The sequence below is a fragment of the Ammospiza caudacuta genome, chromosome 17 (genome assembly GCF_027887145.1).
Source record: "Ammospiza caudacuta isolate bAmmCau1 chromosome 17, bAmmCau1.pri, whole genome shotgun sequence".
NCBI lineage: Eukaryota > Metazoa > Chordata > Aves > Passeriformes > Passerellidae > Ammospiza > Ammospiza caudacuta.
Genome location: NC_080609.1, coordinates 1,511,444 through 1,537,165, shown reverse-complemented (window position 1 = coordinate 1,537,165; position 25,722 = coordinate 1,511,444). Strand labels below are relative to the sequence as shown.

Sequence of the window (25,722 nt, the reverse complement as noted above, 5' to 3'; positions counted from 1 at the left end):
TACAAAGTGTAGTAAAAAGTATTCTCTTGGGTGGGATGACAACCTCAAATCCTTTTTGTCACCAAAAGAAAGATTGAGCACGTGCTCAAGTTACCTGTGATGCAGCATGGCAGCATGATTTCAGAGGAGTGGGGGGGAGAAAGGTGAAGAGCATGGGAGCAGGAGGGCACAAAGTCATGGGAGCAGTGTGATCCCTGACACCAGAGGGTTTCTGACCACCCAAAATGCACTGTTGTTTCTTGGCAGAGCTTAACATGAAATATGTGGGTTCACTGATGAAGGTCTGGGGCCAGGTGTGGGGTCTGCAGCCAGAGCAGGAGCAATCCATCAAAACCTGTCTCCAGGGATTCCTGGCCAGCCCCCATCCCTTCTCCATGGATGGGAGAGTTCTGAAAACCAGTCCCGAGTGTGTCACCCCCAAAAGTATGCCATTCCTGTCACACAGTGGTGGTAAGTAGGAGGGGCTCTGCTTCCAGCACAGTGAGCAGGGCTGGGACCAGGGTCAGGTGACATCTCTACAGGAGAGGGCACATGTGGGCAAGCCACTGGGCTTCAGTGGGGAGGCCCTTGCTTTTGGACCTGTTGCTCACACAGAGGCTCAATTGCTGGGAGCAGCTACTGGCTGGAACTGTCCAGAGGTGGGATGTCACAAGGGCTGTAGCAGGGGAAAAAGAGTGGGAAGCTGAGACAGCCCAACCTATTGTTGCCCAGAGAAACTGTAGGTGCCTCATCCCTGAAACGTTCTAGACCAGGTTGGGCAGGGCTTGGAGCAACCTAGGATAGTGGAAGACGTTCCTGTCCATGGCAGGGGATTGGACTAGGTTGCCTTTAAAGGTTCCTTTCAATTCAATCCAACCCAACCTGGCCCAATCCAACACATTCTCTGACTCTGTGTGACCTCCTGGGGCTCCCCCATGCTGGGAAAGGTCAAGGCTGTAAATGCCTGCTCTCTGCTTTGTTCCCTCAGCTTCCTTCCAGGGCTGGGAAATTTCCCTGTTTGTTATGGGATCTCTCCTGCTCCTGTTATTTTTTTGTTGGCCTGGCTTTTTATTTCATCAAAAGGTGAGAAACCACCGTTGTATCTGCTGTGTATCCCCCACCCTCTCCTTCCCCAGGGCCTCCTCTCTGTAACTGCTGCACAGAGACCTGCTCCTTCACTCAGCTAAACACCTACACTGCCTTCAGACTGTTCAACATGCTGCTCCTCATCCCTGAAGTGAAGTCCCTTCCTTTTCACAAAGCCTCTGTTTCTGTCAGAGCAGACTGCAGGAGCCTGAGATAACACCAGTAAATCCTGGATGATGCTGGGAATGGCAGCAGGTGCAGTGTAAGGGCCATCAGTGGTACTGACAACATGCTGTGATGGGAGAGCAGAAAGCTGAAGGCATGTGGCACACAACAGATGATGCTGTGGCCACAGGGAAGAGCTCTTCCTTGGAGCAGGATGGAAATGACAGACACCTTAGGATGACCTTGGTGGGAAACACTTTCTGTGTTATAACATGACACCACATTAAATACTAACTTGGTGTTCCCTAATGTGGTTGGGAGGCAAACAGCAGCTGAACACTCAGGCTGTACTTCTGTCTGAAATAAATGTTATGGTGGATAGGTTATTTAAGCAGCCCAAGTGATTTGTTGTTATTAATTTTTGCTGGGTTTTTTTTAGCACTGGATAAAGGGCTTATGTGCAAGAGTTAGAAATGAGGAAGGTTCTTAGAATACATTTGGGGAATAGAAAACCCAGTATATATATATATATATATATATATATATATATATATATATATATATATTCTTTTTTTAAAAATAATTTAAGAAATAGCCCAAGTCAGATTTAGGGAAGCTCTTTCAGAAACCAGCGTGGTTTTAAGTACACGTGCCAGGGAATAGCAGTTGTTGTGCTCCTCTTTTTCTCTGAAATGTTAACGGAGACATTAGGGAACTGTGCCTGCTGAGTGCTGATCATCCAGCCTCTTCTTGTCAAACCTGAGGTGCAGATTAGCTGCCTTGTGCAAAAGAGCAGAGCAACTGATCATGTGTTTTTTTTCATCTGTTGCTTTTCAGACATCCCGAAAATTACAGCAACATCCAAACGAGTGACTGCAGGCAGATGGCAGCAGACTTCCAGTTCCCCTGGGCACAGCTGGATCTGACAGCCCTGGGGCCAGCAATGTGTCTGGGGCAGCAGAGCAGGTGTCCAGCTCCCCCAGGCTCTGGGGCTGCTGCACAGACCTGCCACATGCATCTACATCTGTGCCCGTGCACACAGCTCCGTGTGTGTGTCTATGTACAAACACTTCCGTTGGTTTTTGCCCTTCTTAATTTTGACCTTTGACTCAAAGAGCCCTCAGAAACAGGCTGGGAACTTCTCACAGGCACAGGCTGTGCCGAGCGTGGTGCCCGCGCAGACAGAAGCTGCTTGGCTGATGTGGAGGAAGGACACGTGCTCTGCCTCCTCTCGGGATTCACTACTGGCTGCTGAGCCAAGGCCACCCCTATCAGACCTTTCCTGCTGGCAGCCAAAGCCAGTCTCTGGTCCTCCTGGACTCCACTGCTCAGCAAGGGCCCATCAGCCTCCTCCGTGCCCTTCTGATGCTGGGTAGGGGGTTCTCAGCATCATGACCTGCTCGGCTAGAGCAGCACTGCACCACCAGCAGCCTGCCCTAGGGAGAGCCCGTGCAACTGGGGATCACAACCAGGAGGGTATCCTGCCCAGGAAAACCAGTTAGAGGAGAGCTAAACACCCAGTTAATCAGCTCCTGCCCAGGTGTAACTCTTACTGCTACAGTCCTGCCCATATCTCACCAGACAGTGGGCAGCAGCAGTACCAGACTCTAGATCTGTGGGGTGAGGAGGCTGGAATCTGCTCAGTAAAAGATTGTTTCCTACAAGTCTGATCTATCCCTAATGGTGCAGCAAATGATACCAGGCTCCAGCAACATTGTGTGTGGAGCACTGGTCTCACCTCACGGGTTGCTGCACCCTGTGCAGTTCCATGCATGGTGATAGGACCCAGACAGTTCCAGCCTGCTCACTGGCTGCGTGAGGGGTAGGGAATACACAGATACTGATCCCACACTGGTTCTGCACTGTGGTGTAGACAGATTTTTACTGAACAAGCTCCTGTGGAGGGAAGGGCAAGATTGATCATTGTGGCATTGACCCATAAGAGAAGGTAGCACCCTGTATCCCTGGAGCCCCGCCTCCCTGCTGTGTCCATGTTAGCTGCATCTTCTCCTTGCAGGCAACTGCATTCTCCTGAGGTCCATGGGCCCCAGCCAGCTCCAGTGCCAGCCAGGATCAGCAGCACATGAGGAGCAAGGCCTCAGCCTTCCACCGTCCAGCCTCTTGTGCCAGGCAGCCCCTTCCAGTCAGCAGGGCTGGGAAGATGAGGCACCAGGGAGGAACCTTATCTGCTGGGCGCTGCATGTAATCCTTGGGCAGCCTCTGGGAGATGGTTCTTCCTCCTGGCTCCATTAGCACAGGACTGCTGGCACACACAGGCCTTGTGGGAGCTCAGATCAGCTCCATCTTGAACTGGCTGAAGTTTGGCATGCTGGGCGAGGGCTCGGCCATGCTGCTGAAGGGCCCACAGGGCTGGGTGGCAGGCACAGTGCTGTGGCTCACGGTGGAGCTGAGCTGCTGCAGTGTCACCAGCACCTCCTGCTGCAGCCGCTGCTGCTGCTCCTGCTGGCGCTCCAGGTGGCACTGCCGCTCCAGCACCGCATGCAGGGCCTGGCTCAGCTTCTGCACCTCCAGCTGCACAGCATCCAGCTTCTCAGTGATGGCAGGGCAGCTGGGAGCAGGGGGGGGCACTGCTCCGCTGCAAGCAAGGCTGTGATTGCCCAGACCTACAGAGTCTGGCAAGGCAGTCTGAGTGCTGGCATCTTTGACCTGGAATAGTGGGAGGCAGGAGAGAAGGAAATGTGAAATATTATCAGCTGCCTGTTCAAGGGCATTTAACATGGGATTCATTCTGCACTTAGCTACAAGGCTCGGAGAAGAGCTCTCAGAGAACGACATCACCTTGCTGCAGACCTCTAGATCTCACCATGTGCTGCTCTTCAGCCCCACCCAGCCCCTAAGCTGCTGCTCCATCAGAGCCCCTGGTGCACCATGTTGTTAGCAGATGCTGATCCATCCTGGTGAGTGCCACTGTACAGCAGTGGGGCTGCCCATGCTGATGCCAGGCTTGTGTTTGCTCTGCACGGACAGAAACAACATACCCTGGATTTTGCTTTATAGCCTTGGGTGGCTGGTAGAACTTCCTGAGATGGTACTGGCACCAAGCCTTGAAAACAGGTTTTGGAGCTGCCAGTTGGAGGCCAAGCATGGCGTGACTGGCATCTCCATGGCCAACAGTGGGTGCTGGCTGGAGGTGGGTGGGTGCATGGCCTCACCCCCACCCAGAGGGGCTTCCCAGATATATTTGCCAAGTGCCAGGGTTAGCATTGCTGGAGAGTGCAGATAGCAGAGGTTGGGGGCACTCTGGAAGCCTTTCACCCTCAGAAGCCTGCCCCCACACATGATGTAGACACAGCAGGGTTCCGTGCAGGGCTGGCCGGACGGCAGCAGCTCCTGGCTGGAGCACATGGACTCTCTCATCCTGCCATCCTACCTTTTTCTGCAGAAGGATAGCCCTGTCCACTGTCTTCTTTTTCACCATCAGAGCTGAGTTCTGGGTGGGAGGTGTCACCAGCTGCCCTCGGCTGGGCAGTGTCTGCGGCAGGGGGGCAAGGCCCCTCAGAGCAGTCCCTGGAGCCAGGGCTGTGCCTGTGGAGCTGTCATAACCTGCAACAACAGAGAGAGAAATACCTCAAAAAAAGACGCTTGGGGGGTCTCCAGTGGGGAATAGGGCCCTTTCATGAGCCCAGCAGTGCCAGGAAGTGGCCATGGTAAACCCCAGTGGGGCCAGGCCTTACCATTCCCAGGGGCCAGCCCCATAGCCAAAGTGTCCCCAAGCTGCCCACCATCCTTGCAGAGTGAGGCCACGCTGACAATCTGGATGCCTTCCTTGGTGTCCTGGCTGCCCACAGGATCCCCGGTGGGCAGTGCAGGGTGCGGGGTGCCCAGCAGCCTGGGGAGCTCAGCCTCGTGCCCCTGCCAGGGCTGGTCCCCATCCCAGCCAGCTGCCGCTGACCCCGGCTCCACACTCTTCCTCTTGAGGAAGAGGTACACGGCCTGCGGCGTCACTCGGATGTCATCCAGCTCCAGCACCTTCTTGATCTTGCGGAAGCTCAGCCCAGCCCTGCGCAGCTCCACGATTCTCCTCTTGGCATGGTCGTCCAGCCGGCCCATCGTGCCGGAGCTCCTCCCGCGCCCTGCACCTACATCCCCGGAGTGCGTCCGTGCTGGGGATGCTGGCACCCCGCGGGCAGCTCCGTGCCCTGTGGTAGTGCTCAGGCTCAGCTAGTGCCTTGCTGCCAGGCTGCTGACCCTTGCTCTGTGTCCATGTGGTGCCATCCCCAGCAGTGACACGGTTCCCAAGTGGAAAGGGTGAAGGACGTGGCTCTTCCCACCAGAGTGAATGTAGACAGCCCCAAGCCTGTCCCTTGCTCACCTGGAACCCCTTTAGAGAGAGGGATCCAGCTTGGTCCCCCAGTCTGCCAAAGGCACAGAGGATGGCGATGGGCTTGGCTCTGCCCACTGTCCCAAAGTGGACATCAATCCCACCCTGCCAGCAGCACAGTGAGGAATCAGAAGCAGTCAGGACCTGAAGCAGCAACTCAGCGTCTCAGGAAGCCTGGAGAGAGTCCTGGCAAGTGATGTTTCGTCGCGCGAAGCTGGCAGGACTCCATTGCGTTTCCCTGGTGGCCCAGAAGGTCACAGCAAGCAGAACTGTAGAAACTCCATGTGTTTCTGGTGCTGCAGAGCCCGCCCTTGGGTCTGGAGATGACACCGTCCTGTACCTTTGGGAGAAGCACATGCACCTACTGATACACTCATAAAGAAGGCACAACTATAAATATAATGGCTGCACTTCCTGTGCTTCCCCTCTCACACCAGGTACGTGCCTGTACCACACAGGGATATACCTATATATGTCTATCCATGCACATGTATGTGTCTGCACAACTATGGTGGAGAGTATTTTCCACTTTCTACCAAATTCCTTAATCTGCAGGCATTTCTTGGACCCTCAGTGCTGCAGCTGCTCCCTAAAGGACATGCTTTTAGGTTTCACTTCACTGAAATAAATATCTTCCAGGAATTCCCAGAAGGCAGCAAAACACTTCTGATTAGAGACTACCTTAAGTTGGCTGCTGCCAAGCAGATGTGATATAGGAACCTTTTCCAAACCATATTTCCCAAGGTACATGTGGATCTTAAAAAGGACAGTAATGTGTTACGTTGGCCAAGCAGGCACAGAGACTATTAGATATCAGCCTCAGGGAGAATTGGAGTCAATTTGATAGAGGAGTTTTGCCCCTCTGCATCTTACTTGTTCCATAGCAAAAGAAAGACACATTAGCTCCAGAGATGTAGGCTCTACTTTGATCCAGCTCTGTTTCTGTCAAGAGGCCACTCCATGCCCTGCTTGTGTGCATTAGGGACCTTGTAGATAAGAGCTGCGGCACTGGATATTGGATACCAGACATCCTTGGATGTGGACAGTACAATTGCAGAGCAAGAGCAAAAGGTCAGAAATTCTCCACCTTCCCCACATCAAAGGAAGATGCTCCAAGGAGACCACCACCTTAAAGCTACAGCTATGAGGTGTTTGAGCCCTGGCAATACACTCTGCCCTCCTCCCACGGTGCCTCCGGACATGGCCAGAGGACACTGGAGTGAGCTGATCTGAGCAGCTGGTGACAGAAACACCATTTACATAAATGCCAGGAAAGCCAACAGCCACGGCTGCAGCCTTCACCCAGCCTCCACAGGGAGGATGAGGAGACCACCTTGGAGGAGCACCAACTCCACACTGCATCTCCTCCAGCTTCCTCTCCACTCTTTGTGTAGCATCCCCATGTCCCAAGTCCCTCCTTCATCACATACTCATCCCATTCAGCCCTTCCCAGTCCTCAACTGAGATCCCACTGCCCTGCCCTGCTTTCCTGGGCTTGGGGAAAGTTCACGGGAGGCACAGACCATCCCTGTCCTGCTAATCCCACATAAACTCAGTATTCCCAATTCACAGTGTTCCCTCAGAACCCTCCATTTGTTGGAGGATCAGCAGGATGAGGAGTTTGGCCAGGATGGCTCCAGGGCAGTAGGGCTTGGCTATGGAGAGCAGCTGCATGGAGATACCATCAATGCTCAAGGCTTCACCCAAGCTCCTTATCCTTCAAGAACTGCACTTGCCTCTGCAGCAGGTCTTTTTAAAAAAAAATCTATTTACTGATCAGAGGTAGACCAAGACCTGAAAAGCCATTTCAGAGAAGACACTGCAAAGCAAGCTGGGGGTCAGAATCCAGCAAGAGAGCAGGAGATGCAAGAGGCAAGTGCAGGCCTAAGTGCAGGTCAAAAACCAGCTCCAACCCTGCTCACTTACCCCTTGAGGGCAGACAAAGTGCACAGCAGTGACTCCGCCTCTGTGTCAGGTAGGGGAAAAGGGTTACCACTGAAAACAACATGAGTCTATTCCATAAAACACAGAAATCCAGAATGCTTTGGGTATAAAGGGACCTTAAAGCTCATCTTGTTCCACTCCCCTGCCATGGGCAGGGACACCTTTCACTATCCCAGGTTCACCCAAGCCATGTCCAACCTGGCCTTGAACACTGCCAGGGGCAGCCACAGCTTCTCTGGGCAACCTGTGCCAGGGCCTCACCACCCACACAGGGAAGTTTCTTCCTAATATTTCATCTAAACCTACTCTCTGACAGTTTGAAGCCATTCCCCCTTGTCCTATCTCTAGATGCCCTTGTTAAAAGTATCTCCTCATGTTCCTTGCAAGCTCCCTGCAACTACGGGAAGGCCAACTCATAAGATCCCACAGTCAGCCCTTCCAACAGCTGGGCCTGGCTCCATCTCTACTTCAAACTTTATTTACCCAGGTCTTGCTGCAAACTCACAGTTTTCTTGTACTAAATGTGCTCCCCATTTCCACACTGAGTCCATCACCTTCTCCTCCTTCTCCCTCTCCAGAGGGTATTTTCCCCAGGGAGCTGCAGCCTGTGCTACGCACACACCTTATCAACTCACACATTCACAAGAGAGATGAGATCTTCACACTCACCTGGCCTTCAAGGTGTTTGTTACTCTCCAATAATGTTTGCACAGGGAAAACAAAAATCAATTCAATGAGCGGGAAAGATTCAAGGATTTTCCTATACCTGTGACTGATGAGGTTCCCTTCGCTTTCCAGGACCAGGCTGAGAGTGACATGTTTCCTCTAACAGTTTCTTACACCACTTGGGAAAAGTTAATTCCAGTGGTGGTTTTGCAGGAGGATAGGAAAAGGGAGCACATCTGTGTAAGAAAATTCACAGCAATTGTGTGAGCTCACCCTCTGGCTCTAAAGCTTTCCCTTTCTGTGGATGTCAGGAATACAGAGAGGGTTCATCTCCTCCAGAAAATCCTGACAGAGTCTCATCTGGACTGACTCAATCTTTGCTATTTCTAAAATAGAGCAGCACTACAAAGTTGGCTTGGCTGGCATTTCCATACAAAGACCAGGTGCTGTGAGCTGAGTGTGGGCAATAAAAGTCCCCTGTTCTGAAATCCTGCTTGCCTCTGCCCCCCTGGCTGTCACACTGTGTTCCAGCCACAGCTGCAAGTCCTTTGGCAAACCCAGATTCTGCAGCCTGCAAGCTGCAATGGCTCCTCGTGGTATCAAAGTGTCTTCCCCCCACACCCCTTGTGTTTTGCAGTGGGATGAGGATCCCAGGGGAAGATGTGGTGACTGGATCACTCAGTTTACTTAGTTCCAATCAGAGAGGTCTGTCATGCAGCACCACAGTCTACAAGTTTTTCCCTTTAGTGGGTTGGCTTCTGAGACCTTACACAGCCAGCTGGACATACACATTTGCCTTGTTACACCACCACACCTGCAACAGGAATTTTACTCCAGCCTGCCAATTTAGGTGTCTGTCCAAATTTCAGATTAGCCACCCTTTCTTTAGCTGCTGCTGAATGCTTGCAATGCCTGAAGTCTTTATGTACTTAGTTATGGCTGAGAAAGGCCCTTTACCTTGGTATTACTGCTGATAATGCTCTATTCCATAACTCTGCATGCAGCTATATCCACAGAAACACAGCCTAGAGACTGAAGCAGCCTTCCTATCACAATTGTTTCCTTAGGTCCCCTATGCTCTGGCCCAGATAACACTACATACAAAATGAAACAGCCTCAAGAGAGGAGGAGAAAGAAGACAGCATGCTCCAGGCTTCCTTTCAGAGCAGAGTGGATTTAAGGTCTAAAACAGAGGAAGAGCATGAATTCAGTCTTCCTACAATTCAAGTGATGTAACCACTAGCCTTAAGCCAAGCAGGCTCTTCCTCTGCACAACTTGTCCCTTGTGCAAGCCTCCACTTCAGGAGGTGAACCTGAGAGAGAGGATCTTCCCCATCCTGCAAGTCCTTGGGGTAGAGCTCTCTCACCTGCCTGCACACACATCCACCCCAGCCACTACTACCTGTCTCTCCCACAGTTCTTCTGAGGCCCTGATTACCTGGCTTTGAATGCCAAATTCCCCAAGAGTAAAACATTCATTGTGTGACCATGGAGCTGGCTCGTGTCTGGGAAGATTAACTTCTCCCTTTTGTCTCACAGCTGCTCTGGGACACAGGCAGTTTTTATCCTTATACACAGGTACAAGCAAAGCTGCTTCTAGAATTCATGCTGAGGTGATGCAAGGAAGAGTTAATCCTTCAGCAGACATGGCACAGGTCACTGTGCTACCCTGGGGCTGGTGTCTCAATGCACCACAGCATGCCCGTGGCCAGCCTGGCCCATGAGATGGAATAGCCTTGGAGACATGGAGGCATTCAGGTACAGATGGTCTTAGTCAGAGCAACAAGCTCCCATCCACTATTTCAGGAGCAGCAAAGTCATGAGGCAGCAGGTACAGAGGTGGAGCAACAGGTTTCACCAGAGAGACAAACTGCTGATGCTGAGAACAGATGTGATTGAAGGAGAGGAAGGAGAGAAGCAAAAGCTGTGACCCACAGGGAGCATGAAGATGCAGAAGAGCTGTATCAAGAAGATACAGCTTACTGTCTGGTCTCAGCAATTGAAAACAGACACTTCATGTTGTTAACATCCCAAAGCATGTTGAGCTTAAGGGCTTGCTGTGCTGCACAGAGTGCAAAATACTCCTGCCCTAAGAAGGTCCATGTCAGATCATGAAGAACAAAGTTGGATGTGGCTATGTCTCTTTCCTTTCAGTGCTCCTTGTACAGTGCAAGGCCGGTTCACCAAGCCATGAGAAACAGCGTAGCTCACTTACAATGGATTCAGTGTTGCCAAAAGGGGATTGATCCTCATGGACCTTGGTAAGGAGACACAAGCCAATCTGCCAGATCTGGGCCTTGTGATTAGAAACAGCTCAACAAGGTTCTCTTGTCTTGTCTTTCTTTTGTGTCTGATTTCCAGACCTCCTCCTCAGACCCCCAGCACAGCCTGGGAAGCTGGAGCAGCTGCAAGCAGCTGGGGAGAGACACTCATCCATCTTGTTTAGTTTTGTTGCTTTCCTGTAGTGTTCTGAATTGCTGCTGCAAAACCTGGCAAGATGAGACCTTTTCACTCTGCATCAGCTTGGAGGGGAAAATAATTATTATAAACACCTCCCAGAAGCACAGGGAAGACAGTGCTGGTTTACGTGGGATTCACATATAGATTCAGACAGCAAGAAATGTATCAAGTAGAGCAAAGGAATTGTGGAAGGAGTGAGTCTACTATGGATGCACAAATCCTCGCCCTGCAGAGAACTGTGCTCTGAACACGGTCATGTGTCTATGGGGAGTACAATTCTCCACTGGGCTTCCTGCCCTCCAGGTCCTGTTCCAGGGCTTGCTTGGCACAGCTCAGAAGGGACATGGATAGTTCTTTGTCCAACTCCTGGCCCTGCACAGGGGCCCCAAGAATGGCAATGAGCTGCCCAAGGGGGTTCAGTGGAACTTAGCCCAGAAAAAGATGAACACTGTATTAGGTGTCCAATGCTGAAATGCTGCCAAAGCAGAAAGATCTGTGCCAGGGAAAAATGGTCATTTCTCCTAGGCTGCAATTTTACTCAGTGCCACTGTTCTGTGGGATTTGCCAAGCCTTATGGAAGCAATAACATTATCTAACAGTACTGAGTGTAGTGAGACAGCATCCCACCTTACCTGTGCACCTTACCCTTTCTTTGTAAAATTGGTGAAGGAGCAGCTCTGTTACTGGTTTTGTCAAAAGGTGATGGGTCAGATGAATTTAGATGGTGCTGCTGCTACCTGAGCCTTGCTGGCTCCCCTCTGAAGGGATAACCTCAGAAGAAGATTTTAATCAAGTTGTACTTCAGACATCAGAATGGCAGAGAGAAAGGGTTGGGTCTGGCCCAGGGTTTGAAGTGAGCTGTTTAGAGCCCATAGCTTGGTTTGCTCTATCACCTGCTCTGGCAACTGCTTCATTTGTTTAGGCTGTGCTTTCAGAACATTGAGGAGCTACTCCTGCCCGGCCACACTTTAAAAATCAGATCCTCATATGGAAAACATAAAAATTTATGGTTATACCTTAAGATTTGCAGAATGTGAACACTGAAGAAAGTTGGATCGCCACAAAGTGTCTTTAACAGTTCTGGGGGTTGCAAAAAGAAAATTGTGAGTACAATAGTCAATGGTACACATAGTTCGCCTTGCCTCAGACAATGCTACCACAGCCTGGAGCTCATTGGGAAATAGGGTATAGAGATACAGTTGAAAGATAAAGAGGAGTGTGTTGGGATGTTTAGGAACACAGGGTAACACTGTGTTAGTGTTGTTAGCATTGTTACCTCACCTTTGAGGGGAGAAAGGGAACAGCATCGGGAATACTGGAAAATCCTCCCATATTTGTGAAAGGGTCTCAGGCCGTACACCACAGAGCAGAGACACTATAAAATCACACTTTGATAGCCTGGAACAAAAGGCTTTGCACTGGATCAACTCTCCCACAGCCCAAAACCCAGAGGTCACCCTCAACATTTTTATCTGGTCTGACAAACTCAGCATGGCTGTGATGCTGGGTCTGGTAAAGGTCAGGTATGTATCAAGAAATTATTTGGAGCATCCAAACATGATATTAAGAACTGTGGAACCACAGCTTGAAGGAACAAGATTCTTTCATAAGGCACTTGGAGCCTGTGGGAGAGGAGCAGGCTAGATTTCACATTCTGGCTCCAAAATCTATCTTTGCCCTCACACTAAACAAGTTAATCAAGGTCAACTTTGGTATTCAGACAAGGACAATAAATACTAAGTATCTCACTGTCCTGCCTTTACCTGTGCCTCTCTGTAAAGCATTATGTACTTTCAGTCACTGCTCTGCACAGACACAGCCCTTCCAGCAGAGAGAGCTGCACTGGCTATGCCACCAGCACACCCTGAATTTCTTTCACATGCCTGAATAGGAAACAAATAAATCACAGCCAAGTGTAACATAGTATTTATTCCTTGTGGTGAAACCAGGACGTTTGCCTAAGTTTAGCATTGAGCGGGTATATTCCTACAGCATCGGGACAGAAGAGTGTTGCAGGAAAATGAGCATCAAGGCACAGTTTTTAAGCTAAAAGCCCTGAAATATACAAATGTATGCACTGACACATCCAGGGGCAGACAGTTACGAAGTCCTAAACCCGTTCATGGCATAGCTACCAGCATGCACTGCAATAGCCTTAGACCTCCAGAGGGCCAGCTGTTCAGAAACTATGGCAGATGGCTTAATAGACCTGTAAGTATTTCAACTAAATTGCTAAATTCACACCCTTCTGCTGATTAGAGAAAAATCCCAAAATCTCCTATTTTCATTCCAAATCTACGTAGCTACTCAACAATGCAGCCATTGGAAACTCCCTACAATGACAGCTAAGGCTGTTTCTACACATTTGGATGAAAAGTTTCCAAGTCCTCAGAAGACAAATGCCCCACCCTGCAAAATTCCTCGAAGGAAGCCACACAGACTGTATCCTTTGGAGCCACACACCCCTACTCTCATAAAAGTGCGGGAGTGGCAGACTGAACAGGAGGCAAAGATCTCCCAGCACAGGGAAACACCAGCATCCAGAGGCTGTGGGCTGGGCCAGTGCTGCAGCGCAATCCCCACAAATGCTAAGCAATGACTGGTACAGGGTGCTCATACCTCACCATGATAAAGAAATGCCAGTGTTGCTGTGGGCAGAATGACCCACTGATCACCTGGATCTCTGGGGCTTCAAGGAGAGTCCTCTGTAGTCGCCACCACAACGCAAAGCCAATTAACAGGAAGGACAAATGAAGCGCCAGTTGCAAGTCGGCACAGCACACGGGACAAGCGCCCTCAGCCTCAGGCAGCGTTTAGAGAATGTGCCCCAATCCCACTGGCACCGGAGCGGAGCAGTTCCCCTGCGGAGGTGGCTGTAAATGGCCTGTCCTCTGCAGAAGCCTGGGAGTGCAGGACAGAAGGGACAGAAAAGCACCGAAGTAAGAGTCAAAAGCAGCACTCACACAGCTCTGTTATTTCATCTCCTGCTCGTCCACCAACACATAGGCAGTATCTAAAGGAATCTGCACTTCGCTGGAATATTGCTGGCCAGGCTTCTGAGTCCAAGAAGTGGCTGGAGGACAGCACTTCAGACCGGGCATGCCACTCCCAGCTCCGACATGGAACCTCAGCACCGACCCAGCTTCCGCACGGCCGCGGGCCCCGGAGCCCTGTCCTGCCGCACCCTCCCTGTGCTCGCACCACTGCCGGGACTTCCTCTCATCCTTCCCCACGCCACTCCCAGCGCCCAAACCAGCTCAATGCACGGAAGCAAATGGGCAGAACACCCACGTACAGGGACTCCCGACGGCTGCCGGGGTCCTCTCAGGCGACGGCACCAACTCGCTGCCGCGTTCTCCGGTGTCCGGCACCAGCCAGGTGCCAGCGCAGCCCAGCTCTACCGCAGCCAACTTTCAGGGAAGCAGCTGTTTGAAAACCTCCCGTCGCCTTTGTTTGGTTGGGGCAGAGCCAGCAAGGGCTGCCGGGAAGGTCACCCAGGAGGACACCGATGGTACAGGAAGGGCGGAGCTCGCCTCGTAACCCTTTCGGGGCAGCCGCGCTCCCGGGCCATGGGAGCCGCGTCACCTCAGGGCACAAAGCTGTGTGTCCCGTCCCGGAGCACAGCCCAGGCGTGGCTGGTCACACCCGTGCCACAGGATGGAGGAGAAGCCTCACAAGAGGCAGCGCTGCCGTCCATACAGGTGCCCTCCCGGCCTGGAAGCACCAGCTCGATCCCTGCGGGGGCTGGTGCTGCGCTGTGCCAGCCGGGCTGCCGGCAGAGCCTACAGCGGGGCCATTCGCTCTGAAACTGAAGCACACACGCGCTTTGAGCTGTTCTCATCTCTGCTAGTGCCCCCAAATGAGATGTTAAATGTCTCTCGTTCAGGCTTGGCTCAAAGGCTCAGTTCTGCCGGCTGATGGCAGCCCTGGAAGTGGATCCGAGCCCTGCGGCTCCAGCTCTGCGGGAACCTGCTTCAGCTAACAGCTGGCAGCAAACCTTCTATTACAGTATTATTGTTTCTCTGCTGGGTCAGTGACCTTACCTGCCCACCCCCGGAGAGATGACAGCTGTTATGAGAATAAGGGTTTGGAGGATTTTGGGATCAGCTAGCCTTTATGGCTTTGCCATAACTGAGACAGAAAAAATGTTGAACTCTGTGAGTGCAGACAGGTGGGCGTGAGGCTCTGCATCCAGCGAACGCAGGACAGGATAACGGGAAATGGCCTCATGTTGCACCCGCCGTGGTTTCATTTGGATATGTTATAAATACATATTATATTGTTGGCTTTTTGCAAATATTAAGATGAATGCTACATGTGCAACGTTAAAATAACTTTGCTTTTATTTCTGCTATTAACAAAAACTTAGACATAGTAGTAGCGGTAGCTGATTTAGTTAGGAGTGAACTGTCTGTTTGGTCGGGATAACATCCAGTGAACATGTCATGAGGCCCCTGCTATTGATATGCCAGCTATCAGCATCTGCCATCTGAAGAAAGTATGGATCAAGGCCCAAAGTAGAAGTGGTAAAGAGAAGGGACCAAAACCACAGCCAAGAAACATGCCTGCTCTAAAAAGACAAACCCAAGCAGAGGCCATGAAAAATAGTTCCTGGAATAGGTAAACTAGTTTATGGAGAAATACAAATATGCATGAGTCTATGAATATGCAACAGGCTGATGGAAAAGGTATTTAAGGGGTATCCCGGAAGATAAGTGTGCTCTTGGCTGAATGCCAAGCACCCAGCCCTTTTTAATGCTTTGCTTTATTTCTGTCTCCTACTGTCTTTTTATTAAACTTTTTAATTTTTACCAGGAAAGTGTGTCACAAAAGTGAACCTTGTTTTTCACAGATATTAGGGATATACTCCTTGCAGAATGGGTGGTCAGGCACTAGAAGAGGCTGCTCAGGACAGTGGTTGAATCTGTGAAATTGTTCAAAAAAATATGTAGACATGGCATCTGGGGATGTGGTTTAGTGGTGGCCTTGGCAGCACAGTGGGAATGGCATTGGAATTACACTCAATGATCTTAGAGGGCTTTTCCAACCTAAATGACTCCATGATTCTAAGCTCATCATGACAGTCTACTAATAGTCCTCATTTCACATAATGCAGTTTCTCATTGAACCCATGCAGACTTTTAGTAGACTACAAAATCTCCTGCGAGAGAAATCTGCCCTTTAACAAGATGCTGCGGACAGAATAACAACTTCCTTTTTTCTTTCTTTGGGGTTTTGTTTATTTTCTTTGTTTTCTGAACCTGTTGCATGCCAGGTCATATGTAATACCCCTTGGTTTTGCAGCAGAACAGAAAATAAGCCTGTTTTTCTTCTTGCCAAACACGAATTTACAGACACCTGCCCTGGTCTTGCTCATGTGCTGTGATGGAGGTAGACAGGACATATCCTTCCACTGCATTCAAGAGGCAAAGTTTCCGTCATTAGGAAATTAACAGACGTGCCTGTGGCCATACACATAAGCTGATCAGCACACCTGCTTCTCAGAAAGATCTGTCACCTTCAAGGCCCTGCATTAGGGATGGGGTCAAAATACACTTCTGGCTTTGTTCATCTGAAGTGAAAAGTCAGGCAGCCAGTGTGGTGAGAAGGTCAGAGGTTCAGTGTCTGCAGCGGCAAATTTCAAGTTCACAAACACATTTGGCAGGGAGAGAGAGAGGGTATCCGTCCCACGACATGAAATGCCACTGTATGGTGCTCCATCTTAAGTCTTTCATTCGCCTCTTCCCCATTTTCTTGCAGCTGAGAGAGCAAATCCCCTCACAGTAGTACCGCCCCTACAGCCGCCACCACCTCAGATCAGAATCGGTGTGCTGTGAACCTGCACCTGAGACAGAGTGGACCAGAATTCACGCGTGGGGGCTGCAGCCCACTGGGTTGTCAAGCTCTTAAAGCCCAAAGCTGAAGCCCCAGCCGCTACTGCCATTGCTACGCAGGGCAGGGTGTGCAGGAACCTTTATTGCAGCGCTGGGGCAGCAGCGCCCCTGCCCCAGCCCGCCCCGGTTCGCTTCAGGCCCTTGCGCCCGTCCCGCCCCACGCTGTGACGCCATCGCCGCGCGCCGGCGCTGCCCCTTCCCGCCCGCCCGCGTCACTCTCGCGCGACGGGCGCGGAGCGGCGGCGGCGGCCAAGATGTGAGTGCGGGGCGGGGGCTGCGCCATCCGCGTCCATCCGGCCGGGCCGCGGCCCGACCGGCCCCTCCGCCGCGCGGGGCGCCGGGGGGAGCGCGCTGGGGCCGCCGAGGGGCGATGGTGGCGCGAGGGTCGGGGATGGGGCCTCGGAGCCGCGGCCTCCCGCGGCCGGAGGCGGGGAGGGCAGGGGAGGGAGGGCCGGGGCGGGGCCGGCCGGGGAGCCGGGCCCGGGTGTCGGCGCCGCCGCGGCCCGGCCTGCGGGAGGAGCGTTGTGCGGGCCCCAGGGACGGGTTGCTGTGCTGACCTCGCGGCCCCTGCCCTGCGGCTGCTGTACCGGACCCGCGGCGGGCGGATCTGGCTGCCCGCGCTCCGCGGAGCTGGGCCGAGCGGCCGTAGAGGGCAGACAAGTGCCGGGCGCCGAACCCTCCACACGCCAGGAACTGTGCCGCTTTGCAGCTGAGGACCTGGAGCAGACTGTCAGTAAAGGACTCGCCTGTAGCTCTACGGGAAGCCTGAGGGCGAGCGAGTTTGCTTCCTTTGCCACAGAACTGCTGCTCTGAGTGTGCAGATTCTGTCTCTAAAGCAGAAGCGTGTGTGAGATGGACGTTTAGTTTGTGTCGATTGCTCTGTAGACTTTCTGGGTTTGGGTGGATGCCCCTAAATCAGCTATTTTTTAGCGAGTGAGAGATTTTTGATTTTATGAAAGAAGTATGTCACTTAGAAATGCAATGTTGTTTAGCCTTGTGTGAGGACTGTGATTTATTCTTTCCACATTTTCCAGTGAATGCCTGAACTTGTGCACGTGAAAATGCCCACAAGGTAGGGTGAGGTTTCCAACTAAATTGAGTTTGGCCAGTGGCATTCCTGAGAAAGGATTAAAACCACTAGTTAGTTTGGAGACTGCTTATTCGGTGCATCATTTGGTGAATGTTCCAAAGCCATGTGGCTGATCTGCCTGGGAGGTGCCTGTCCCAAGGAGCAGTAAGCAGTGAAACCTGAAAGGAGATTGTATCCAGGTGAGGGTCAGGCTCTTCTCCCAGGCAATGGGCAACAGGACAAGAGGACACAGACTTGAGATGCACTGGGGAGGTTTAGATCAGGTAAGGAAGAATGTCTTCACAGAAAGGGCCATTGGGCCCCTGGAGGGGATGCCCGGGGAGGTCGTGGAGTCACCATCCCTGGAGGTGTTCATAGAAAGTGCTGCATCCAGTCTTAGTGCTCTGGTCTAGTTGACATGGTGATGTTGGGTCAGAAGATGGACTTGATGGTCTCACAGGTCTGTTCCAATGTAATTGATGATGTGATTCTATTTCCTGCCTCAGCAGCAGGCTGGGTAACAGCAAACATGCTGGTCTTTATCTCTGTTTCCTCTTCTCTTTTCTCCCAGAAGGGGTAAAACCAGATCTGACTCTTGAGTACTAACAGTTTTGTGTGCTGATAACATCATGAGTTTGATAGTGCACAGGTGCAGGAGGAGCTGATGTGCAGGCAGAGATAAGACAGACCTGGCTATAGGATATTTAGAAGAAAAATGGGCTCTGGGGTGACCTAATTACAGCCTTCCAGTACCTGAAGTGAACCTGTAAGAAAGATGGGGAGAGACATTTTACAAGGGCTAGGAGAAGGGGGAACGGCTTCCCACTGACAGAGGGCGGGTTTACATTAGAGATTAGAAAAAAATTCTTCCCTGTGAGGGTAGTGAGGTCCTGGCCCAGGGTGCCCAGAGAAGCCCCCATCTCTTGAAGTGCTCAAGGCCAGGTTGGAGCAACCTGGTGTAGCGAAGGCCATAGCTGGGGTGTTGAAAAGTGACGAGTTTTAAGGTTCACACCATCCCAAACCAGTCAGTGATTCTGTGATTTAATTAAAGGAAAATCTTAGGTTTTCTGGTCTTGTGAAACCAGGAACCTGTCTGTTCTGTGCCACCCAGCTGGGCTCATGCAGTAGCTTTATGAACTGCATCCCCCTCAGACGTTGCTCTGGAGAGGCACAGAGCTGGATAGAAATGCCCTAAAGCTGAGTGGCATTCACAGGTTTGCTTGTCTTTGCTCCCTTTGCAACGCCCATGGGACAGTCTGCTTTCTTCCTGCCACTGGTGCTAGAGGAGACTTTTCCTTTCCCAGCAACTTGCTCCAGTAGCACACCTGTGGTGCGGGTTTCCTGTCCTCCATGCAGAAAGGCCACGGGTGGTTCTTGGTTTCTGCAGGGAGCTGGGTTTGTGAATATTCATTTGTGTTGTTTCCTGCAGTTGGTATATTAGGGAAAACTGTGAACCTGAAAATCAGGAAAGCAAGTTTGGCTGTTCAGAAGTAATCTCTTCCCAACCATACATTTAATTGCAATTCAGAGAATAAAGTAATTGCTTACCAGAAGCACAGAAGCAAAAAGATTGTTGGGTGCTGTGAGCTGTCAAAGTTTTTTTCTTGTTCGCTCAGTTTGCCTGTGTGGGGATGGAGATGTTTCCAGCATCTTGCATTGTTACAGTGCGTGTTGGGTGCCACTACAGATAAGGCTGGCAGCTCCAACACACTTCTGTTCATTCCCTGAATGTTTAATTCCTTGGTACTTGGGGGTGTCATATTCCTTTAGAGGTTATTAAAATATTAGAGACAGGTCTGTAATTTTAAACAATCCCCATAGAATAATCAAAATGTTACATGTTTGTAGATGTTGCGGATTTTGTGATGGATGCAGCCCTCATATAGTAAACATCTGGAAGTCAACTAATGCCCAGCATTTCAGTGCTAAATAGAGGTGTTAAATCTGTCTCCTTTTGGATCGAGAGCAAAGAGAGAACTGGTTCTCTGAATCCACGAGTTAAAAGTGAGATGTGAGCCATGAGGCCCATTCTGCCACTATGGGTATCTCTGAAGGGGAAAAGGAGTTACCAGGATTAAAAAAGAAGAGCTTGCTAGAACTTTTTCTAAAGTATCTGGAATTGCCTAATGCTTTAACTCCACAGTTTCAGTAATCCTGAGTTAAACTCAAAATTCAGTGGTTTTTGTTGCTGTTCTGGTCTATATTTGGGTGTGGGGCTTTTGTTGTCTAGGTATTTTTTTAATTAAGCAATTAAAAAGCTTGCTTTCTGCAACTTGTTGTTGAAGGGCTCCCTCACCAACCAAGCGCAAGGACAGGTCAGAAGAGAAATCGAAGGACCGGTCCAAGGATAAAGCAGCTGCCAAGGAATCGAGTGAGAAGGATCGCGGTCGCGACAAAACACGCAAGAGACGCAGTGCCTCCAGTGGGAGCAGCAGTACCAGGTGGGTACTTTTATGGGAGCATCAAATGACAGCATTTTCAGAAATCAGTACCTTTATTTGTGGTAGTCTTGGGCCTGTTGAAAGCTTGTGTTGTGTTAGTCACTGTGTGATTTTTGTCTAACTTGAGAGGGTTTATATTTTAAGTATGAATTTCTTTGGTTATCTGGTGAGCTGTGGAGTTTCAGTCACAGTTACTCTCTGTAACTGTCCGAAGTTTCTCAGCCATTGTTTTTCTAGGTATTCCACTAATTGTTATTCTTCTCCCCATTGAAAAAGATCCCGTTCCAGCTCAACTTCCAGCTCAGGGTCCAGTTCCAGCACTGGTTCTAGCAGTGGCTCAAGTTCCTCATCTGCCTCCAGCCGCTCTGGGAGCTCCAGCACCTCGCGCAGTTCCAGTTCGAGCAGCTCTTCTGGCTCTCCCAGTCCTTCTCGACGGCGACATGACAACAGGAGACGGTCCCGCTCCAAGTGAGTTTCATTTGTCTTCTAGGAATTGCCACATGTCACATTAATTCCATGTAGAATGCAAGATTGTGATCAGAACAGACTGTTCTCTGAAGCCCATTTGCTTTCTCCATAACTTAGAGATGTGAATTTTGTTAGAATGGATGTGCTGTGTTTCCTTAGAATTCAAACATACACGCTGTAGGAACATAGGTTAAAAACCTAATTTTTAGTAGTTTAAAAATTTTAAATACTACATTTTTTAGAGGTGGTTTTAATCAGTGTTTCCTTAGTAGTATGGGTCTAGATCAGAGTAAAGCTGTTCAATTCCTCTAAACTGCAGCCATGACTAACAGAAAAATCAGGGCTAAAACCAGGATGTATGTGTACATATGTATATTTATATTCTTATTTATGAAAAATAAAATAGGAAGGAGGGCAGAGGAAGCCCTTGTAAGGGTAACATGGGAATCAAGCTATCTTAATGTCTGTACAGTTCTCCTTTGTGTAAGGCAATGAAGGCTGATAAAAATCTGCATAAGGCTGTGTGGGTTTTTAGTAATTGATGGACTTTAAGATTAGGAAGGAGCATGAAGATTAATCTATTCAAAAAAACAGTATGTAGAAAATTTAGGTTTCATTTCAGTTGTTTTTTAACTGCAAAGACATTGTGATATGCAGCTAATTTTAAATAGATTTGTTTACATTTTTTGACCTCTGTAGTGAGTGGAAGATATAGAAATGCAAATAGTTGAATCTGTTCATTGCCTGGTTGTGGTATGCTGTGACCTTATTTTGCCTCTTCAGTTGTTGAGGCAAAGAATGTTTTTGTGTTTACAACTGGGAAATGCTTTAGCTATGACCTCAACTTCATAGAAGTGCTTGCTAAATTTTGTGTTTGTTACCCTAGTTGCAGTGAAGTTAAAAATTTGCAAAAAAAAAAGTTTTCGAATTTCAAAAGGTTCTAAAGCAAAAGCAGACAAATGCAAGTCCTGAGGTGTTTCTGAGTGGAACACCCTCACCATCACCCCAACACTGTAACTTCTTCAGGACAAAGATGCCCTTCAATAAAAATGGTATTTTTAATCATGTGATAATGACTGGCTTAGGTTTTGTCCTGCATGTTCCCTGAAAACTGTAAATGTTTTCTGTTGTCCAAATCAGGTCCAAACCACCCAAGAGAGATGAAAAGGAAAGGAAGAGGCGGAGCCCATCACCCAGACCCACAAAAGTGCATGTTGGAAGGCTCACTAGAAATGTGACAAAGGTAATAATGGCATGTTCCCTTGCAGTCAAGCATTTGTGTTCTTCTATGAGAATGTGTGAGTTGCTCTTTCAAAGCTCTCTGAACCTTGGTTACTAGTGAGTTGCCAAGGTGTTGCTGTTAGATATTGTTTCTTTGTGTCCAGGTTGATCAGTGAGGAAAATTTTCATATGATTTTACTGAGTCAAATACCATGAAGCCTTCTGAGAAACTGTAGTGCCTAAGAAGTCTGCCTGTTTTGTCAGTATTTCAGACCTTATATTCTGCTTTACTAGGAAGAAAACTATAGAATTTGGGACAACAGCTGAAATTGCCTTGGAGTTATAAAGGATATTGGGCAGTTCTTGATAAAGGATCTGCAGAGGGCTGGGCTGGCTTGAGTTGTCTTTGCTAGAATGTAGTTTAAAGGTCTTCAGGGGTAAAAAGTTTAGGCTGCTGAAAAAATAAGGTGCTGTGGATTTACTGCTCTGGGCCAGCCAGGCCTGGCTGGTGAGTGTGCTCTGTGTTAATAAGGCTCAGTCTCTTTCTCTCTCTCTCTACAGGATCACATCATGGAAATTTTTTCCACTTATGGAAAGATTAAAATGATTGACATGCCAGTTGACAGGCTAAACCCACACCTCTCCAAAGGTTATGCTTATGTGGAGTTTGAAAACCCAGATGATGCTGAGAAAGCCCTGAAACACATGGATGGAGGTAGGTACTGACCTGCAAGGAGGCTGTGGGCTTTAAAAAAGTTTCAGAGTAGATGGATTTGATCAGAAAATGAGTTAGGGGTGATGGGGATGTCTTTGGTGAGCAGATATAAAGTACTGTCAGTTTTCAGCCCAAATGGCTTTTGTGAGGTTCAGGACAGATCCAAGAAACCACAGAACTATTAAAACTAATCTTTTTTTCAAAACAGTGAAAAAATAATTTTAAGCTTACATCTGAACTGCAGTTTGGTGGGATTAGATAAAGAAGTCTAGTAGGTGTGAGGACTATGTCATAACAGCCCCTGAGCAGGGTGTGGAGCTCCGTGGGCTGATCCCACTTCAGTTGCTTCTGACAAAGCATTGAGTTGCAGTGATATGATGTCTATATGTTAGATTGAAAAATACTTACTTCTCCCTATTTCTGTGCTGCCCTACAAAGGCCAGATTGACGGTCAGGAGATCACAGCCACAGCTGTGCTGGCACCACGGCCTCGGCCACCTCCCAGGCGCTTCAGCCCCCCCAGGAGGATGCTGCCGCCGCCGCCCATGTGGCGCAGGTCCCCCCCTCGCATGAGGAGGAGGTAAGAGCTGGGACAAGGCTGTTCTTTCTCAGTAGCAACTCCTTATCGCTGGAAGACTTGGCATGGGGACAATCCTGTTGGACTTCCCTTTCCCCTGCAAGTGACAGTAACACATGTTGGGCATTGCTTGAACCTGGGTTGCAGTTCCTAACTCAGGAGCTCCAGGGTGCCTGCTCTGGTCTGTATCCTGAGCACAGTCTCTGGGAAAGGTCTCACCCTTCCCACCCTTCCCAGCCTGTTCTGTGGAGTGCCTTCTGCATAAAGGCTTGAAGATGAAATGGGAACAGACTTTGGCTGACAGAACACTTGTGGCAGGCTGTGCCAGCTTCTTCTTTCTTGGAAGCCCTTGTTCCTCCCTCCCTCCCTCCCTCCCTCCCTCCCTCCCTCCCTCCCTCCCTCCCTCCCTCCCTCCCTCCCTCCTTCCCTCCCTTATTTCTGAATGGGCACATGACCAAATAGCAGTCCTGTGTCAGGTGAGTGGAGTACACTGGCCCTAAGGTGTGATCTGACAGTTGTGCAACTTGGAGCTGCCTGATTGTGCTCAGGTAAGTTCTGAGTCTTTGGTGTTTACATGTGTTCAAAATATTTTACTTGTCAGTAGTAACTTGATTGCTGAACAACTTTCAGCAAAGGTTTAAAAATGAGCAGTAGTTACTGTGGCATAAGATCCAGGAGGCCTCTTGGTGCTCAGCTTTTGCTGAGATCTCACAGATGCAGGTTTGCCTCCTTTGTAATCTCTCCTACTCCATCTTCTACTGTCCTGTTAGCTCTGCTAGTATTCTGTGCCTGGAACTTCTGTCATAGCAGTAACTATACTGATATGGCTGTTGGTTGTAGTACTGAGAAGCTTGAAGCTGAACTACTTCTGGAGTAAGTTTCCTCTAAGGAGCTTGTAATGTGAAAGGATTTGGGTAAATCCTTGCCCTGAATATCACTCTTTTAGGAGTCAAAGATGACTTCAGGTGAAGGAGGATCTGATGATGTAGGATCTGAGTTCATTTTCCTTGAGGAAGAAGATAAGTTTCTTGTCTGTTGTTCAAGTATTAATAATTTTTTCTGGTTCCTTAAGCAGAAGGAGGATAGCCAGGCTGTGTCCTCTATGGAGCTGTGTTTTGCTCAAGCTCTTTTCCCATGGCGTGTGAGGGATTTTGGCAGGAGGCAGGGAAGTGTTTTTAAGAAGTTGGTAGCTGAGCTGACCAATTGCTTGAACGTGTTACCTGTCTCCTAACAGAAGCTTTCTCCTCATTCCCTGGCAGGTCCCGCTCCCCTCGGCGCCGGTCCCCCGTTCGCCGGCGATCCCGATCCCGCTCTCCCGGGCGGAGGCGCCACCGCAGCCGCTCCAGCTCCAACTCCTCAAGATAAAGCAAAAGGACTGGACAGCTTTTTACCTTTTAACTTAAATCCCATCAGATGGAATATTGTCCCTTTTTTTTATAATGAGTCTGGGTGAGGAGGAATGAGAGATAATCCTGGCAGTGAAGGCAGTGTAAGAAGAGAGAGCACCAGTTCCTGGCCAGTAACCTTTGCTGTGAGGCTTCTGGATTCCTGGCATTGAATTGAAATTATTTAAAAATGGCTTTGATTTTAAAGGCTGAAAAACCATCTTTTCCAGGTAGAGGGAGGGAAAAATGTTTCAGCCTATCTTTCTCCAGTTAGCAGCTGCTGCTTGGTGATTGTAAACGTTTAGCACGCTGTACAGACCAGCATGTAAATCTTGAGCTAGTTCAGAACCCCAGTGAGTAAGGCAGTGAGCCACATACCTTGATCTCCAGATGCCAGCACAAGAGTTTATCGGGGCAGCTGGAGCCCAGACCTGCCTGAGACTTAATTCAATACAAAATTGCTTTGTTCCAGTTCCCCTGGATGGTTAGTTTCTGCAGAGTAAGCTTTTCTGTAATGCTTACACCAGGCAATCACCACAGAAACAATGGTCCAGCCCAGCAAACATGACACTATAGAGAAGTGGAAAGCCTAAGAAATGTTCTGTACCTGCCCCCTTAAGTGATTTCTTTCACCTTTTTGTTGAGGGTATTGGTAAAAGCTTCCTACTCCGCCTACAGTGAAACAGCTTGCTTTTACAAATCCCCAATGAGTGACTGAGCACCAACCCCTTGGAAACTGCAAAGCAGAGAGGGAGGCTCGAAGCCATGATGCTGCCTGGATTAACTGGGGTTCACACAGGGGAAGGCAAAGAATTTACCACCTGTTGTACAGTCGATACTATACAGATTTTTTTTGTTTTGTTTTGTATGACTTTGTATCCTTTTGGCCCATGTTGTGTTTGTACTTGTGTAGGACAAGCAGTTCTGAATAAAGCAGTAGGGTTGAGAAGGGCTGTGCGCCTCGCTGCCTCGCGGGGGGGCGGGGCCGCTCGGGGGGGCGGGGCCGCTCGGGGGGGCGGGGCCGCTCGGGGGGCGGGGCCGCTCGGGGGGCGGGGCTCATGCCCCTTCCGCGGGCTGGCGCCGCTCATTGGCTGCGGCGCAGGGCGGGCGGAAGCGGGGCCGCCGAGCGCTCCCCTCAGTGTCATGGCGGCGGCGGCGGCGCTGGCGCCCCCCGGGCGCGGAGTCGCTCTCGATCTGGGGCTGGAGTCCGTCCTGCGGGAGGCTGTGGCGGCTCTGGACCGGGCTGGGGAGGGGTTGGTGGCGGCGCTGGGCGCGGTACGCGCCGCTCTGGCGGCAGCGGGCGGCCCAGC

The 25,722-nt window shown here is 50.0% G+C and overlaps 2 protein-coding genes across 3 annotated transcripts; one reads left to right on the top strand and one right to left on the bottom strand.

The window, feature by feature from the left end:
• Window positions 1–3,128: 3,128 nt before the first annotated feature.
• On the bottom strand, window positions 3,129–14,104 carry LOC131565384 (uncharacterized). 2 transcript variants are annotated; one of them, XM_058816244.1, is made up of 5 exons: window positions 13,938–14,001; window positions 13,262–13,543; window positions 4,926–5,912; window positions 4,622–4,794; window positions 3,129–3,897 (listed from the first exon to the last, which is right to left on the bottom strand). In XM_058816244.1, exons 3-5 carry the CDS (start codon window positions 5,299–5,301, stop codon window positions 3,520–3,522), a joined length of 927 nt encoding a protein of 308 aa, XP_058672227.1. In that variant the 5' UTR covers window positions 5,302–5,912; window positions 13,262–13,543; window positions 13,938–14,001; the 3' UTR covers window positions 3,129–3,519. The 2 variants fall into 2 exon arrangements, with proteins under 2 accessions (XP_058672227.1, XP_058672226.1); XM_058816243.1 differs by lacking the exon at window positions 13,262–13,543 and having other exon boundaries at window positions 13,938–14,104.
• Window positions 14,105–16,752: 2,648 nt separating this feature from the next.
• On the top strand, window positions 16,753–25,361 carry RNPS1 (RNA binding protein with serine rich domain 1). The gene is made up of 7 exons (XM_058815958.1): window positions 16,753–16,792; window positions 19,891–20,046; window positions 20,323–20,514; window positions 21,655–21,757; window positions 22,297–22,450; window positions 22,889–23,030; window positions 24,287–25,361. Coding segments are annotated over exons 1-7 (855 nt in total). The 5' UTR covers window positions 16,753–16,790; the 3' UTR covers window positions 24,393–25,361.
• Window positions 25,362–25,722: the final 361 nt, after the last annotated feature.